Source organism: Berghia stephanieae, chromosome 5 (assembly GCF_034508935.2).
Source record: "Berghia stephanieae isolate SIO BIC M18660-M18661 chromosome 5, UCSD_Bste_1.3, whole genome shotgun sequence".
NCBI classification, from domain to species: Eukaryota; Metazoa; Mollusca; class Gastropoda; order Nudibranchia; family Aeolidiidae; genus Berghia; species Berghia stephanieae.
This window is the reverse complement of record NC_088364.1, coordinates 14,920,454-14,937,953: the sequence shown is the minus strand read 5'-3', so window position 1 is coordinate 14,937,953 and position 17,500 is coordinate 14,920,454. Positions and strand designations below refer to the sequence as shown.

At 38.3% G+C, this 17,500-nt stretch overlaps 1 protein-coding gene across 1 annotated transcript; it reads left to right on the top strand.

The window, feature by feature from the left end:
• The first annotated feature begins 13,141 nt into the window (after positions 1-13,141).
• LOC144973863 (uncharacterized) lies at positions 13,142-17,278 on the top strand. Its single transcript, XM_078916751.1, has 2 exons — positions 13,142-13,441; positions 17,264-17,278. The coding sequence occupies exons 1-2, from the start codon at positions 13,142-13,144 to the stop codon at positions 17,276-17,278; spliced, it is 315 nt and encodes a 104-aa protein (XP_078772877.1).
• Positions 17,279-17,500: the final 222 nt, after the last annotated feature.

Below are 17,500 nucleotides of genomic sequence, written 5' to 3'. Positions count from 1 at the left end.
GGTGAGATGAGGCGACCTTGTCATAATACTGTTTTGGTACGTTGGGTGACATATTATGGTACTGGGTGGCGTTAATTGATTGATGGTTAGCCTAATTGTGGCTTGTGGTTTTCATTGTTTTTAACAAGCCATGACCCTCATAATATTTTAAACATTGAGCTTGTATATAGCGACAATATCCACTAAACGTGCTCAAAGATCTCTACAGGGGTTCTCTGACCAACAGCAACACTTAACATGTAGAACGGGACATGACGCCTGTTAGGAGATATTACCATTTTTTCGGATAGAGACAACGCTGTTAATGGCCAAGTACTCATTTTACAGTTGAACCCAGGACCTTCCGATCCGAAAGCGAGTGCCATACCACAAGACCACATAGCCCCACGAATAGCCTCATCTTGGCAAAAACTCTCAAAGCTGGGACTTTGCTAAGTATTTTTGCCTGGATGAGGGTCATTTAAATCAATTGAAATTTGAAGGACGAGTTTTCTGGCCAAATGTTTAAATACAAATTTTTTCCAGGGTTTTTTTTTTATATTATGCCTTTCCGCCACGACATCATAAGATATCGTCGCCTTGGCATTCCACGAAGGAATATAGCTAATTCATCAAACAAGATGTCTGATGTCAACAGGAATCACCCATGTTGTTCAAGTGTGCAAATTGGGGGTTAATAACCTTGGCCAAGAGAAAAAAAAAAGAAGGTGCCCCCGAAGCGGGCCTCAAATTTTAGACCTTCCGGGTCAAAGTGCAATGCCTTAACCACTCGGCCACTTCGCCCCCTTCCAAGGTACAGCTAGTCAACTGGTCAACGAGATTGGTATCTTCGTTGATTTACGACAGATTTTCAAACTCTACTCGTGGCAAGTCTGGGCAATTTTCTCAGCTCACGCCTAATATTTTGGGTCATTTTCGTTGTGATCTGTTTTTATTTATTGAGGGTTTTAGGAGTTTGCGTAGATAGGTGACCGATCGTCTCATTATCCTATTGGCTCGGGGTCATTCGGAAGTCATGGACGAAAACATGGGTTTTGGAATAAGTTTGTTTTGTTTGTTTGTTTGTTAGTTTGGGGGTGGTGTTTGTTTTTTGTTGTTGTTGTTGTTGTTGTTGTTGTTGTTATTTGGGGTTTGTTGTTGTTTTTTTTTAGTATTTTGTTCGTTTTTGTTGTTTTGGTTTTTTTTTTTTTTTTTTTTTTTTGTTGTTTTTTTTTTTTTTAATTTTTTTTTTTTTGTATTTATTTTATATTGATGTTTTATTTTTGTTATTGTTGTTTGCTTTTGTTGGGTTTTTTTAATGTTTTTTTTTTTTTGTTTGTTTTTTTTTTTAGAATAATGACTTCCTTTTTGTGAGAGAAATTAGTCCCTCCGAGCCATTGAGCCCATAGAGTCAGAGTTTATTCCGGCTTCTATGATGTAAAACGGACACTAGCAATTGCTTGCTACCCTTTGGTTAGGACCCTAGTGTATTGCGAAGTACACTCTATCAGATCTAAAAGACCCAATTACCCATTCATTGCCTGGTGAACAGGGGGGTGGGGGGGGGGTCAGAGAAAAAAAATGCTCGACTTCACATGGGGTCGATCTCGGTCCATTTGCTTGTGAAGCGATTGCTCTACCAACTGAGATGTCGGTACTCCATTTCCTAAAGTGCAAAGAAAAAACGTAAAATATTAATCTGTCATTTCAATTCAATTTTGAAGTCACGTTTGAAGTCATTGGGCGTACGATACCGACTTGAAGCGACGGGTTTAAAGAACAAATCAAATGTTATAAGGAAAGAGATGGTACTTGTATGTAGCGCTTATCAAGGTAAACTATATTATTATGTTCTATGCGCTTTATAAAAATGTTATTGATGACCTGACGATGGAATACCCACTACAGATTAACCCATACATATATATATATATATATATATATATATATATATATATATATATATATATATTATATACACATGTGACGCTGCGTATAGCGTGATATTTATTAGTCCAATTCTCTCACAAACAAAACATGGAAATCCACCTCTATTCTGTTGGTTTGTTTGGGGTTTTTTGTATGTGTTTTGCTTTCTTTCTTTCTTTTTTTCTGGGTTTTGTTTGGTTTAGTTCTTTTTGTTTGTTTTCTATTGTTTTCTTGTTGTTCTTATTTGTTTGTTTATTTGTTGTTTTTTTGTTTTGTTTTTTTTTGTTTTTTTTTTTGTGTGTGAATGTTTCGTTATTGTTTTTTTATTTTATTTTTTTTTTTTTGCTTTTTTGTTTGTTGGGGTTTTTTCGGTATTCATTTGTTTACCTTTTCTATAATGTTTAATATTTAGCTATGGTTTTGGTATATTTTCTTTATCTTATTCTAAATTAAATGTTATTTGCAAAATCAGTATTCACACTCACACACAAACACACATACACACACATACATACACACATACTCGCATACAAACAGACACACACACATACACATACTCACTTACAAACACACATACACACACACACAAATACACACACATACATGCATACTCACACACATACACACATACGCACACACAAACACACACACATACACACACACATACACATACACACATACATGCATACTCACATCCAAAGACAGATCCCAAAACAAAATCCATTATATTTCTATATTCCCGCTAATTGCCTCACGCCCAGTCCATTTCAATATCCTTAAATCCTATTGACTTTTTCACGTCATTAAATTCCCCATATTATTATTATCATTATTATTCCATGATTGGAAATTTCATTGGACGGATATCATAATGGAGTTTCTATTATAAATCATTAACCTTTTCACGTCGATACCAAATCACATCCAGACCAACATATGTATTTGGCCGCGTCAAAATAATTATTAAGTGGTACAAACATTGAGCGTAATTGTGCGGCTGTGTGGTCTTGAGGTATGACACTCGCTTTCGGATCGGAAGGGTCTAGGTTCGAGCCTGACTCAGCGCATAGTTGAGTCCTTTGAAAAGGCTCTTTACTCACATTTTCTCGCCGTATTCGGGTGTAAAATGAGTACCTGGCCGTTAACAGCGTTGTCTCTGTTGAAAAAAATTGTAATATCGCCTAACAGGCGTCATGTCTCGTTCTGAATGTTACGTGTTGCTGTTGATCAGGGACCCTTTGTAAAGCGCTTTGAGCACATTTAGTGGATATTTCTCTATATAAATGTTTCACCTTTCACGTAGTGCGTTGTGCTGCCGTTTTGCGCCAGAGGTCCAGCACATCCTGCATTCTTGGGCGTTGATTTTTTGTCCGAGTTTCTTCTCGTGGATAGTCTGCCATCCAAGGCTGCGGACAGTATCTGTCCGAGGGGAAGCACAGGGGAAAGGGCAGGGGAAGGGAGGGGGGGGGGGTTCCATATTTGTCTGACCTCTACCCTTCCAGCCTGAGGGGTTAGCGCCAAGGGGGCCTGAAGTATAGCTAGAAGACAGCAGCATATCTGGTAAAGAGTAGACAAACAATCTGAGCGAAGAAGAAGAAGAAGAAGAAGAAGAAGAAGAAGAAGAAGAAGAAGTATTCGGTCGCAATGAAGCGTATGAGGGTCGTTTGAATCGATCGATATTTGGAGGACGAGTTTTCTGGCTAAAATCTTAAATTCTCAGGGATTTTTGCCGAGTAATTTAAATTTTGTTTATGTCTTTAGAAAACTATGTACATTCCCCTCAATAAAGCAGTCTGGCTGATCGGTATAGTCTTTGTTCACACTCGAAAAGTATCGAGTTCGACTACTCGCCGCGCTTTGTGGCCTTGGGCAAGTCACCTCGCCCTAGCTCAATGTGGCGCTGTACTGCGGCTAAGGCCTGGGTTATTCCAGATTTTGAGATAAATTTCCCCTATGGGGATGAACAAAGGGTTTTAAAACTGGGGAGGGGGGGGGGGGGGGGGGGGATGTAAATATGTCTGTGTGTTTCTCAAAATGTGGACTATAACTTGTATTTTCAGCATGAAAATAATTTTGATATCGCACCGTTTAGAGGTAGTAGCGAACATATATATATATTAGATTCCGAGTCTTGAAGTGCTACGTGTGGCCAATCTTGTTATACGGATGCGAAAGCTGGACTACAAATGCAGAAACACAAAAGAACATTGAAGCTTTTGAAATGTGGTGCTTGAGAAGGATGCAGAGAATATCGTATACTGCACACAAAACGAACGAAGAAGTGCTAAAACAAACATACCAACAAAGGAAAACTAATGCCCTTAATAGTGGATCGACAACTATCCTTTTTCGGACACATAGTAAGGAAAGATAAGAATGAATACCTGGCAAGTTGTGGAAAAATACCTGGTAAACGCGCCCGGGGGAGACAAAGAAAAACACTCATAGACCAACTGAAGGGCTTCACCAACCTCACAATCCAAGAGCTGTTTGAAAAAGCAAGAGACAGGGAGGAATGGAGAGAGATAATTCATGCAATATCCGAAGCCTGGACCAGGCATGGAACCTAGAAGAAGAAGATATAATATATATATATATATATATATATATATATATATATATATATATATATATATATATATATATATATATATATATATATCAATTGATTTAATTCTATTAGTAGGTAGTATGACACTACTCAGAAGGTCCTGGGGTTCGAGCCTCGCTCTGCGCATAGTTGAGTCATTGGAAAAGGTTCTTAACTCACATTCTCTTATCGTACTCAGGTGTAAAATGAATACCTGGCCGTTAACAGCGTTGTCTCTGTCTGAAAAAAATTGTAAAATCACCTAACAGGCGTCATGTCACGTACTACATGTTAAATGTTGTTGTTGGCCAGGGACTCCTTTATAAAGCGTTTTATGCACGTTTAGTGGATATTGCACTATATAAAAGCTCAAGATTTCCACGTTAATTTGTGTATTGTTGTGCTGACGAAGGATTTGTACCCGAAACGTCCATTATCTGTTTTCTTCCCATACGAAGCCTCTCCATTTTCACTCTTCGTTAGTAGTTTATATAAAGCGTAATGTCTACTAGATTATTAATTTACAAAAGGCCCGAACCAACGTGTACATCTATGCAGGTCTGACATCGGAACATCCTTATGATCCAAATTTAACATTGTTGTAATGGACAATATTTTTCGCCTTTTTTTATATCTAGACTTCCATTTCAACAACGAGCCCATAAGGAATTAGGTTATCGGACCTGCAAATAAGTGCACGTCGGTCCAAACCCAAAAGTAACAATTTGCTATCATGTAGGACAAGACATGATGATATCTAATTCTTAATTCGACAGAAAATTATTGTTGGCCTACCTGTCAGGTTCTTCTTTTATACTGGAGTATGGTGAGATAATGTTAGTAAAGAACCCAGTAGAAGGGCTCAACTTTGCTTTGCGTACAGCGGGACTCGAAACGGTAACGTACGGGTCACAAGTTCGAGTGTCACACCATTAGACAATAAAGCCGAACTAATGGGAAAATAAAGAAAAAGAAAAGTCTATTGCGGTTGTTGTCCTCTTTGTAATAACTGAAATAGGCAAAAAGTTGCGATGCTGGGATCAGCTTGGCTATGTGCGGCTATGTGGTCTTGTGGTATGACACTCGCTTTCGGATCGGAAGGTCCTGGGTACGAGCGTCGCGCTGGGCGCATAGTTGAGTCCTTGTAAGAGGCTCTTTACTCACATTCTCTCACCGTACTCAGGTGTAAAATGAGTACCTGGACGTTAACAGTGTTGTCTTTGTCCGAAAAATTGTAATATCGCCTAACAAGCGGCATGTCCCGTCCAACATGTAAAATGTTGCTGTTGACCAGGGACCCCTTGTAAAGTGCTTTGAGCACATTTAGTGGATATTGCGCTATATAAAGCTCAATTTATTTATTTATTTGGCACAGCGGTATGGTTTTTCCATGGTTTGACTACTGTGGCCTTGAGCAAGTCATCTTGTTCTAGCTTACTTTATAGCGCTGTGCTGCGGCTGGCGCCTGGGATATCCTAGTCTTTCATAAGAATAAACTCAAAAGAAAAATGTCTCCTTGGTGATGAAAAAAGGAAGCAATTCTATTTTTTTTTCCAATAGAGTGAAGTCGGATTCCGTGGAAAAAAGGTTAAAACAAGGCGAAATTTTCAAAATATGACAAAAATAGACGAGGGAGAATAGACATAGAGGGGTGGCTTGGTTCACAAAATGGCCGTTGAAATTTTAATTACTTCCCTATTGGTTTTTCTTTTGAATAGCGTGGGCATTGCTGTTTCGTTTTCAGAGGGAAATTATTCTTATTGCACTGATGGTTAGATGCCCGTGTTTTGAATTTCTCCCCCCCCCCCCCTTTTCTCTCTCTCTCTCTCTCTCTCTCTCTCTCTCTCTCTCTCTCTCTCTCTCTCTCCTCTCTCTCTCCTATCTCTCTCTCTCATATATATATATATATATATATATATATATATATATATATATATATATATATATATAAATCTATATATCTATCTATCTCCCTTTCTATCTATCTTTACCCCCATCCCCCCCTCTCTCTCTATCTATCTATCTTTCTTCTCTTCTCTTTATACTCACTTCTACTCATTATCTATCTATTATATATTATATAAATATATCTATTATCTATATATTATCTCTTCTACTCAATTATATTTTCATCCTATCTCTATCTATCTATCTCTCTCCTCTTTCTCTCTCTCTCTCTCCCTCTCTCTCTCTCTCTCCCCCTCTCTCTCTCTCTCTCTCTCTCTCTCTCTCTCTCTCTCTCTCTCTCTCTCTCTCTCTCCCTCCCTCCCTCTCTCCCTCTCTCTCGTTCAATTGTCGTTGTAAGCGCCCAAGGAAACAAATTAAAAGACATCTCATTTGTTGAACTGTTTATTTAACTACAACCAATGATTCACTTGATGGTCTCCGGGTTGTAGATTGATGGCTTATTTGATCAAGTCAATTTTAGACCATTATAACTAATTTTTAAAAAATAATTGAGCTTTATATAGCGCAATATCCACTAAATATGCTCAAAGCGCTTTACAAGGGGTCCCTGGTCAACAGCAACGTTTAACATGTAGGACGGGACATGACGCCTGTTAGGCGATATTACAATTTTTCGGACAAAGACAGCGCTGTTAACGGCCAGGTACTCAGTTTACACCTGAGTACGGTGAGAGAATGTGAGTAAAGAGCCTTTTCCAAGGACCCTGGACCTTCCGATCCAAAAGCGAGTGTCATACCACTAGACCACATAGCCGCACACAATAATATAATAATAAAATCTTATGTCGTCATTGGGTATGCATGTATTTGTCTCCAATGAATAATACGTTGGAGGCGGATTTGTGTTGTGTGTGCAGGACGTGGGAGAAGAGGGGGGGGGGGGCACCACAAAAAAAAATCGAATTAGTCACAGGAAATAGGAAACCGTCTGCGATGGGAATTCTAAAAATAGATTATTTTATGGCTGCTCGCGATATTTCTGGAATCACGGCGACAATAAATCAGAGCAGTCGTATTTACCGACCAAAATAACAATACTTGCGTAACTTGATCGTTAAAAAAAAAAAACACGTTTTTAAAATTTTGGCCAGAAAACGCGTCCTTTTGATATCGTTCAATTAAAATTACGCTATTCTTGTCAAAAACTTTCAAACCTGGGACTTCGTTGAAGTCCCAAATTTGACAGTTTTTTAGGGTTTTTTTTTATTTTGTTTATTTTGGGGGGGGGGGGGGGGGGGGTTTGACAAGATGAGGGTCATTTTAATCGGTTTGTATCTGAAGGACAAATTTTCTGGCCAACTTTTCAAAAAGCTTTTTTTTTCGAAGTATCCCATCAGGATAGAGATTTTAGACAAGATCGACAGATTATATAACCCCGTTTCCTGCCCGATATTTAGATTAATTTACCTTAGAAATCAGAGTATGAAGGAGTGAGTTGTCTCCCGATACATCTGTTGATCACAGCACAGATATGATGTTGTGTGTGTTGAACCCGTGACCTCAAGAAGTTGGGGAGAAGTGGCTCAAGATAGACTAGAATTTTAAGCGACATTTTTGGGGGTCATGGATAGCCCATACGGTGGAGTCACAATCTCCCCAGCCAGGCGGAGTTGTCGTACCAGTAAGGTCGCGGGTTCGAGCCCCCATCGCCGCCTCGAAGTTTTTATTTTCAGCTGTCACTTTCCTACTCACTTCATTTCTTGTTCTTATCAGATAAGATAAGTATCATCAAAAAAAAAAAAAAAATTAAAAGGAATGAAAGCTAATGTGTCCTTAACTCACTCAATCCTAGAGATTTTTGCTACATTTCAAAATTGGAAAATATGTATTAAAAATGAGCATGTACATAGATAGTTTTATTCAACTATCATTAAGATGTAAAAAGTAAAAACATTAGCTTCGATACTACGCCTATAATTTGTCTCAGAAAATGTAATAAATAGGCATGGGGTAAAAGTAACCCCGGGTATTCTACGGATATAGTCGGTGTTAGGGTTGAGTGAGTTAACCAGTTCATTGTCATACTCTGGAAAACCACGTATTTAAAAATTTGGCCAAAAAACCCGGCCTTCAAATATCGACCGATTCAAATTTCCCCCATCTTGGCGTAAAACTTTCAAACCTGGGACTTCGCAAAGTATTCAAGGAACTCCCAGGTTCGAGAGTTTTTGCCAAAATGAGGGTCAGTTAAATCAATCGATATAATTTGAAGGACGAGTTTTCTGGCCAAAAGTTTAAATACATAGTTTTCCAGAGCACGACAGTTAGCTTGTGAGCGATATTATACATACAGCCCACGGAACCGTAGCTTGTTCTGGTTTCTGCGGCGTGAAATGGAGGGGAGCAATACCGTTTAGAGATGACTGGTCACATAATTTAAGACTATAAATCCATTCGTTTTCAACTACACCAGGCCTGCCTAGTACTACGAACAATTCGTAGAAATACGAATTTTGGCTCCAGCTACAGAACAATAACATTTGCCTCTTTGACTCAATAAATGTTATTGAAAGGGAAAGTTTAGTTCCTTAGAACCTATATTCAGGACTTTGGAACCATTTTTGGATCAAGCTGAGGGCAAATTATATATTTCTTAAGCTATTTAAAGTGACTTTTTTTCTTTTTTTTTTTTCTCTTGGAAAATACGAATTATTGAAATTTCAAGTGGGCAGCTCTGCTATACCATCCTGACATGGTACCGTTTTGAGACGGTGTGTTATAAATGTGCGGCTATGTCGTGATCTAGTGGTAGGACACTCACCTGTGTTCGAGTCCCGATCTTAGCGGCCCATTGTTGAGTCATCGGAAAGGCCTCTTTACTCACATTGTCTCACCGTACTCAGGTGGAAAATGAGTCCTTAGCGGTTAACAGAGTTGTCTATTCCTTTTCAAAAATTGTAATATCTCTTAACAGGCGTCATGTCTCTTACCATTGCGCTATATAACTGCTCAGGTTATAATTTAAATATTAAGTTTAATTGTTTTGATTTTAACACACGCCTCATCACCATCATCATCATCATCATCATCATCATCATCATCATCATCATCATCATATCATTTTAATCATCATCATCATCATTTTCATCATCATCATCATCATCATCATAGCTTGTCGCTCCAACACCGAACCCACTCCACACTCCACAGCATCTGATGGAGCAGACTTATCATGATCATGGAGCTGGGCCCGTCCTGGCATTCTCCAAGGATGTGCTCCATTGTCTTTTCTGGGCATCCACATTTACACAAGCTGGCCTGGGCTACCCCCCCCCCCCCCCCCCCCCCCCCACACTTCTTCATACTTCCAGCTGTTTTCCCAAGTTTTACCCGTGCCCTATTGAGTGTTACCCATTCTTTCCTGGGGAGCTCAATTCCGTAAGGCAGTTCTCCTATCGGATCTTCAACGGCTTCATATGCATGATTGTCCAACTCCCTCCATGTGGAAAGCCTGTATACGGCTGCATGGTCAGGGTTGATGCTTTCTTCCGTCATGAAGCTATTTCTTGACTTCAGTCTACTTGTCGTTGGGTTATTGTCATGGAGGGGGTGCCTTGGGTCCATTTCCTGTTTATATATTTCTTGAGCTTTTATATAGATAGTATGCGCTTGGCTAAGAAGCTCATAACAATGCCATCCGGAAGTATGACGGACCAACACACAAAACTGTGTGTATCCATGAACGTTTATAGCCAGGTTAATACAGTCCAGTGAGCATTAATCATAAACGCGGATGGCAAAAAACAACAAAGACCTGAGTGACGTCATCTTTGAACTATCTATAGAACAATATCCACTAAACGTTCTCAAAGCGCTTTACAAAGGGTCTCTGACCAACAGCAACATATAACATTTAGAACGAGACATGACGCCTGTTAGGAGATTTTAAAAAATTTTTCGACAGAGAAAATGCAATTAACGACCAGGTATTCATTTTACACCTGAGTACGGTGAGAGAATGCGAGTAAAGCGTCTTTTCCGAGGACTCAACTATGCTCCGAGCGATGCTCTAACCCAGGACCTTCCGATCCGAAAGCGAGTGTCACACCATTAGACCACATAGCCGCACATATTTCTGGGCTTTGGAAGCAGTGGCTCTTCGAATGTGAGGAGGTGCAATGCCAGCCAGCCGATGGAGGACTAGAGCTGCAATTGAAAAGTGGTTTTCCAAAACTCCCTAACTCTGTTTTGTCCATTTAAGAGATATTGAGAACTATTTCCCCTAAAATTTCTCATTCAATCTATCATTTTATAATATTTAAATTTCAAATTAACACAAATCTAAGGAGATTCTTGTGTAATTTGATGCTTCAAATAATGTTTACATTTCAATTTATCTCATGGATGGAAAATCTCAAAAAATAGAAAAATCTTCTTAACGAGTTTTGGAAAACCAGCCTTCAATTGGTTTCAACACTCGGCTGAGACTCTGAGACTCAATGTTACAATTCTGTCGTAAGCTGAAAACAAAAATAACAACACGTTTTAATGTTTTCTAATTTTTGGACAAAAAACCCCTCGTCCTTCAAATATTAATCGATGAATATGACCTTCATCTTGTCAAAAATTCTCAAACCTGGGACTTCATTGAAAGTGGTAGTAGGTAGACTTTTTTGAAGTCTTAGGATTGACTTCACACTCAATTTTCTTCATTCTGTTTATTCCGACATGACATGATATCAGATTGACACAGTTGGACACAGTGTGGGTGGCAGTGATCGTAAATAATTTCTGGGCGGACCTGATGTCCATGGGTAAGGCACATTACACACATTGCCCAATTCGACTCAGGTGAGAACAAGTACATGAGTGAAGACAGATATGGATATGTTAAGATAATACGCCTAACGTGCAACTGGAACTAAACTACCGGAAATTGAAAGAAAGTTCCATAATATGGTCTGCTGGGCATTTAAAGGAAACATTGTTATGCGCATTGATTATTATTGCAAATCCATAGAAACGTTCTGTATAAATGTTTGTATATATTTTATTATACTAAGTATATATATATATATATATATATATATATATATATATATATATATATATATATATCATTGTTATATCAAACTCCTTGGGTGAAAAAGGTCCCTTGAATCGAAGTCCAACATGACACCGTGGATGTGATGAATGGCTTTGGAGACTAAAAGGGATTCGAAGGAATGTTTCTCCTCTATTCAATCTCAATCTTCTTTCTTCTCTTCTTACTTCTGTCTTCTTCTTCTTTTTCTCTCATCTTCTTCTTCTTTCTTTCTTCTTCTTCTTTCTTCTTCTTCTTCTTCTTCTTCTTCTTCTTCTTCTTCTTCTTCTCTCTTCTCTTCTTCTTCTCTTCTTCTTCTTTTCTTCTCTTCTCTTCTTCTTCTTCTTTCTTCTTCTTCTTCTTCTTCTTCTTCTTCTTCTTCTTCTTCTTCTTCTTCTTCTTCTTCTTCTTCTTCTTCTTCTTCTTCTTCTTCTTCTTCTTCTTCTTCTTCTTCTTCTTTTCTTCTTCTTCTTCTTCTTCTTCTTCTTCTTCTTCTTTCTTCTTCTTCTTCTTTCTTCTTCTTCTTCTTCTTCTTCTTCTTCTTCTTCTTCTTCTTCTTCTTCTTCTTCTTCTTCTTCTTCTTCTTCTTCTTCTTCTTCTCTTCTTCTTCTTCTTCTTCTTCTTCTTCTTTTCTTCTTCTTTCTTCTTCTTCTTCTTCTTCTTCTTTCTCTTCTTCTTCTTCTTCTTCTTCTTCTTCTTCTTCTTCTTTCTTCTTTTCTTCTTCTTCTTCTTCTTCTTCTTTCTTCTTCTTCTCTTCTTCTTCTTCTTCTTCTTCTTCTTCTTCTTCTTCTTCTTCTTCTTCTTCTTCTTCTTCTTCTTCTTCTTTCTTTTCTTCTTCTTCTTCTTCTTCTTCTTCTTTCTTCTTCTTCTTCTTCTTCTTCTTCTTCTTCTTCTTCTTCTTCTTCTTCTTCTTCTTCTTCTTCTTCTTCTTCTTCTTCTTCTTCTTCTTCTTCTTCTTCTTCTTTCTTCTTCTTCTTCTTCTTCTTCTTTTCTTCTTCTTCTTCTTCTTCTTCTTCTTCTTCTTCTTCTTCTTCTTCTTCTTCTTCTCTTCTCTCCTCCTCCTCCTCCTCCTCCTCCTCCTCCTCCTCTCCTCCTCCTCCTCCTCCTCCTCCTCCCTCCTCCTTCTTCTTCTTCTTCTTCTTCTTCTTCTTCTTCTTCTTCTTCTTCTTCTTCTTCTTCTTCTTCTTCTTCTTCTTCTATTTTTTTTCATCTTCACCTTCCCATCACTCTCTGATCCTCCTCATCCTCCTGCTCAACCCTCCCTCCTTCTTCACCTCCTCTTTCTTTCCTCTCATCCTTGCATCAGGTCAGTTTATGAGATTCCTCAGTTCATTGTGAACCGAAAGCTTATTACTCCCTCTGCCGTCAATAAGCTTAAGATTGGAATTCCCGAAGGCTATTTATATCTCTGGAAAACAAAGCTATTTATCCCGATTGCGATCAAGCAAATTACGGTCGCGATGCTGATCTTTAAGATACAAAATTGTGAAATTTACTCCCATGCGTCGAGTTGGTATTACATAAAATTATACTAAATGAACATGAATGATATTGAGTTGAAAGTTAAAAAGTTAAAATATAAAAAAGAACAAAAATTGGAAACCGAAATTATTTTTAACGGTTAAAGGCGACGTGAACATATATATGCAGGTATGACATTATTCAAGTTTTGCAAAGGATACTCATGTGAAAGCCAACTCCTAATAACTGTAAACGACCTGTTGGGACTCCAGAATGCCAACACTCAGGCAGACATCGGCATCCTCGACTTTTCCAAAGCATTTGATACTGTGCCCCACCAAAAACTCCTGCAGAAACTAGAAAATTACGGAATTCGTGGCTCTCTACACACATGGCTTTGTAATTTCCTCACAAAACGTACCATGAAAGAAGTCCTAGACGGCACGTCATCGGATGAATGTCCAGTCATATCAGGAGTACCACAGCGAACGGTGCAAGAACCCAGATTATTATTATTATTATTATTATTATTATTATTATTATTATTATTATTATTATTATTATTATTATTATTATTATTATTATTATCATTATTATTATCATCATCATTATCATTATTATTATTATTATTATTATTATTATTATTATTATTATTATTATTATTATTATTATTATTATTATTATTATTATTATTATATTATTATTATTATTTAAAATATTACTTCATCCATTATTCAAAAAGTATTAATTAACCAAATTTTTTTTTAAAACTACAAATTCAATTTTTAACATAAACCACTTCGACATGTTACCAGTTTGAGATGTTGGGTCACATTTCAAATGACATTTCTTGGTGGGGTTCCCGACCACCCATAGTGGGCAGGGAGTACTTGATGTGTCTTCTATCCCCCTACATCTGTTTTCCACTTGATTTCTATCTTTGTCTTGGAATGTGATTACTTAGTTTTATCCTGACCCTGGCTATAGTCCTGGACTGGGAGGGAAACAGTCGAATATATAGTTATAGTTTTGGGAGAAGTTATTTTTTCCCTGAAATCATCTCTCTGTTATGTAGTTTTGTTTTTTAAACATTTGATTTGTAAACATTTGAGTGTATTCTTCTTAGTGGGATCTTGTGGTGCATGGTGTCTGGGTGAGACATTTAGGTGATCTCAAACCAAGTACGCTGACAGCTTGATCTTTGGAATCTACATCCGTTCCCTATTTGAACCATTCCCTTTTGTCTTACTTTTTCCTCAAGTCCTTTTAATTGTACATTAAGAATACTAGATGTTTTCCAAAACTCGTTAAGTCGATTCTTCTACTTTTTGAGATTTTTCCGACACGAGATAAATTGAAACGTAAACTTTATTTCAAGCATCATTTGAAACAAAAAATTCCCATTAACTTGTGTGGATTTAAGTTTAGATATGATAAAATAATAGAACGAATGAGAAATTATTGGGGAAATAATCCTCAATATCTCAAATTGGGAAAAAAACGGAGTGAGGAGTTTGGAAAAGCCACTCTTCCTTTTTACTATCAAATTTTCTTTTTTTTTTACTGGCGCTGATATGACCTAAATGTGTTGCAAGCGCCGAAAAACCCTTAACTCTCTCTTTACCAGCTGTTTTCAGAATTGTACCCGAAAGGTCATACTCACCGAACACAAAAGTAGATTTTTCAAACAGATTAGTAACCAGGTATATTCTATATTTTGTTCAGAAAAATTATCTCTGCAAAACAGTGTCAAGTTTTTATAGCTATAACTATTATAAAATGAAATCAGAATAAGAAAATAAATTGTTGGTTGTCATCGTAACGAATGTGACGATTTTCCTGTGTTTGGTAAGGAGAGGGTTAAAAAAAAAACCTGGTCGGGGTTCCTCACCTCCCAAAGTGGCCAGGGAGGTACATACTGTGTCTTCTATCCCCCTATGTCTGTTTTCCAACATGCTTTCTGTCTTTGTCTTGGAATGAGATTACTTGGTTTTGTCCTGGCCCTGGCTGGATACCCTAGCTGGGAGGGAAACAGTCAAATGTATAGCTAGAGTTTTGGGAGATGATATATTTTTCCTTATGCACTGTATTGTTTTGTTCCATATTATATATGATTTTTAAACATTTGAGTGTATCCCTCTTAGTTGGGACCGGGGCTTGTGTGTGGATGAGACTTTTATGTGATCTCAAACTAAGTACTTTGACAGTGTGCTCTTGGAATCTACAACTGTTTCCTATTTGAACCAATTCCCCTTTGTCTTACCTTTTCTTGGGTGCTTTAATTGTAATTCTAGAACTTTTGACTATCCCCTTTTCTTCCTTTTTACTGGCGCTGATATGACCTTAATGTGTTGCAAGCTCCGTAAAACTCTTAAAAACAAAAACAAAAACAAACAAATGACGTTTCACGAGTTGACCTTAATGTTGTGTTTTTGTCATACAGTTCATCCTGACATTTTACCGTTTTGATAGGACTGGTCACAATTAAAGATAGTGAATTAGAAAGGGATGGCCTATCCTTAATCTTGTTTGGTTTGATTACTGGGACAACATGGGAGTTTCCACTAGGTCGATAGCGAGGGTTTGTTTGATGGGCTGTCTGTATTTCTGGTCAGTTGTTCTAGCGGTGGTAATTGTATTAATTGGAATAGTAGGGTGGTAGTAGTGGTGGGAGTAAAAGTAGTAGTAGTAGTAGTAGTAGTAGTAGTAGTAGTAGTAGTAGTAGTAGTAGTAGTAGTAGTAGTAGTAGTAGTAGTAGTAGTAGTAGTAGTAAAAGTAGTAAAAGTATAGTAGTAGTAGTAGTAGTAGTAGTAGTAGTAGTAGTAGTAGTAGTAGTAGTAGTAGTAGTAGTAGTAGTAGTAGTAGTAGTAGTAGTAAAAGTAGTGAAAGTAGTAGTAATAGTAGTAGTAGTAGTAGTAGTAGTAGTAGTAGTAGTAGTAGTAGTAGGAGGAGGAGGAGGAGGAGGAGGAGGAGGAGGAGCAATCGTTGTTCTTGTTGGTGTTGTTGGTGTCGTTGTTGTTGCTGTTGTCGTTGTAATAATGTTAGTGGTGATAGAAATGGTGGTAGCCCAATGGTAGTAGTATTTATAGTGGTGAACCTGGTCATTGACCAGGGTGATAGTGATCGTAAACCATGACCCTGGCGTTTGATCCCTGGGTAAATCACTTTGCACACATTTTACCCAACTCCAGTCGACTCTAGTATGAATGGGTCCCAGGCTATTGAAATCGAACACATGTTTGATGGGTGACAAAAATCGAAAACTCTGACCCTGGCATTTGATCCCTGGGTAAAACACTGTGCATACACATTATCCAATTGCATTTAACTCGAATAAGACTGTTGGTATCGAGCGTTTGATTAACGGATGTCAGTGATCGGGTGAACGTGTTCACTGACTGGGTGGATGGGTGACAACGATAGCTGTTTGATCCTTGTGTAAAGCACTTTACACACATACATCACCCCCCCCCCACACACACACACACACACACACACACACACACACACGTAATTCGGGTATGAATGAATGAGTGCAAGGCCTGTTATTATTGAAATGGACCGTCTATTTGATGGGTTGTTGTCTGCAGTCCAGGCCAACGACCGGATGAATGTGCTCGGATTTGTTGACAATTATCGCCGTTTGATTCCTTGCACACACACACACAAACACACACACACACATACACACACACATACACACATACACACACACACATCACGCTCTCTCTCACACACACACATCACGCTCTCTCACACACACACACACATCACGCTCTCTCACACACACACATCACGCTCACACACACACACACGCACACATCACGCTCTCTCTCACACACATACACACATCACGCTCTCTCACACACACAGACACACACACACACATCACGCTCTCTCACACACACAGACACACACACACATCACACACACTCACACACACAGACACACACACACATCACGCTCTCTCTCACACACACAGACACACACACACACACACACATCACGACGCTCTCTCACACATATACACACAGACACACACACACACACACACACATACACATCACGCTCTCTCTCACACACACAAACACACATCACGCTTTCTCACACACATACACACACACACATCACGCTCTCTCTCACACACACATCACCCCACTCGACTCGGTTATTGATGTTTTTGCGTTAATATAAAATACTCACAACATCCACCAGTCGGATATAACGTCCCAACACACAAAACTGAGTGTAACCTTTGAACTTTAAAAGTCTGACTGATATAATTTAATGAGAACTATTCATTTAAATGCCAGTCTAGCAAAGAATAAGAAAGAGCTGCGTGACATCAATTTCGTTCAATCAATGAATGAATGAGCATCAGGCTGTACTGTGGTACTGTGGAGAGAAAAAAAAACACATTTTTTAAAATTTTGGCCAGAAAACTCATCCTTCGTATCGATCAATTAAAATGACCCTCCTCGGTGAGCTTCTTTAATCTCGATTTCTTTTCCTTGAGCAAGAAAGGTAGCCCCTATACCTAACTTTGCGAC

Bases quoted from the DNA above. Each gene is read 5' to 3' on its own strand.
- LOC144973863 (XM_078916751.1), top strand. From the start codon at position 13,142: ATGACATTATTCAAGTTTTGCAAAGGATACTCATGTGAAAGCCAACTC.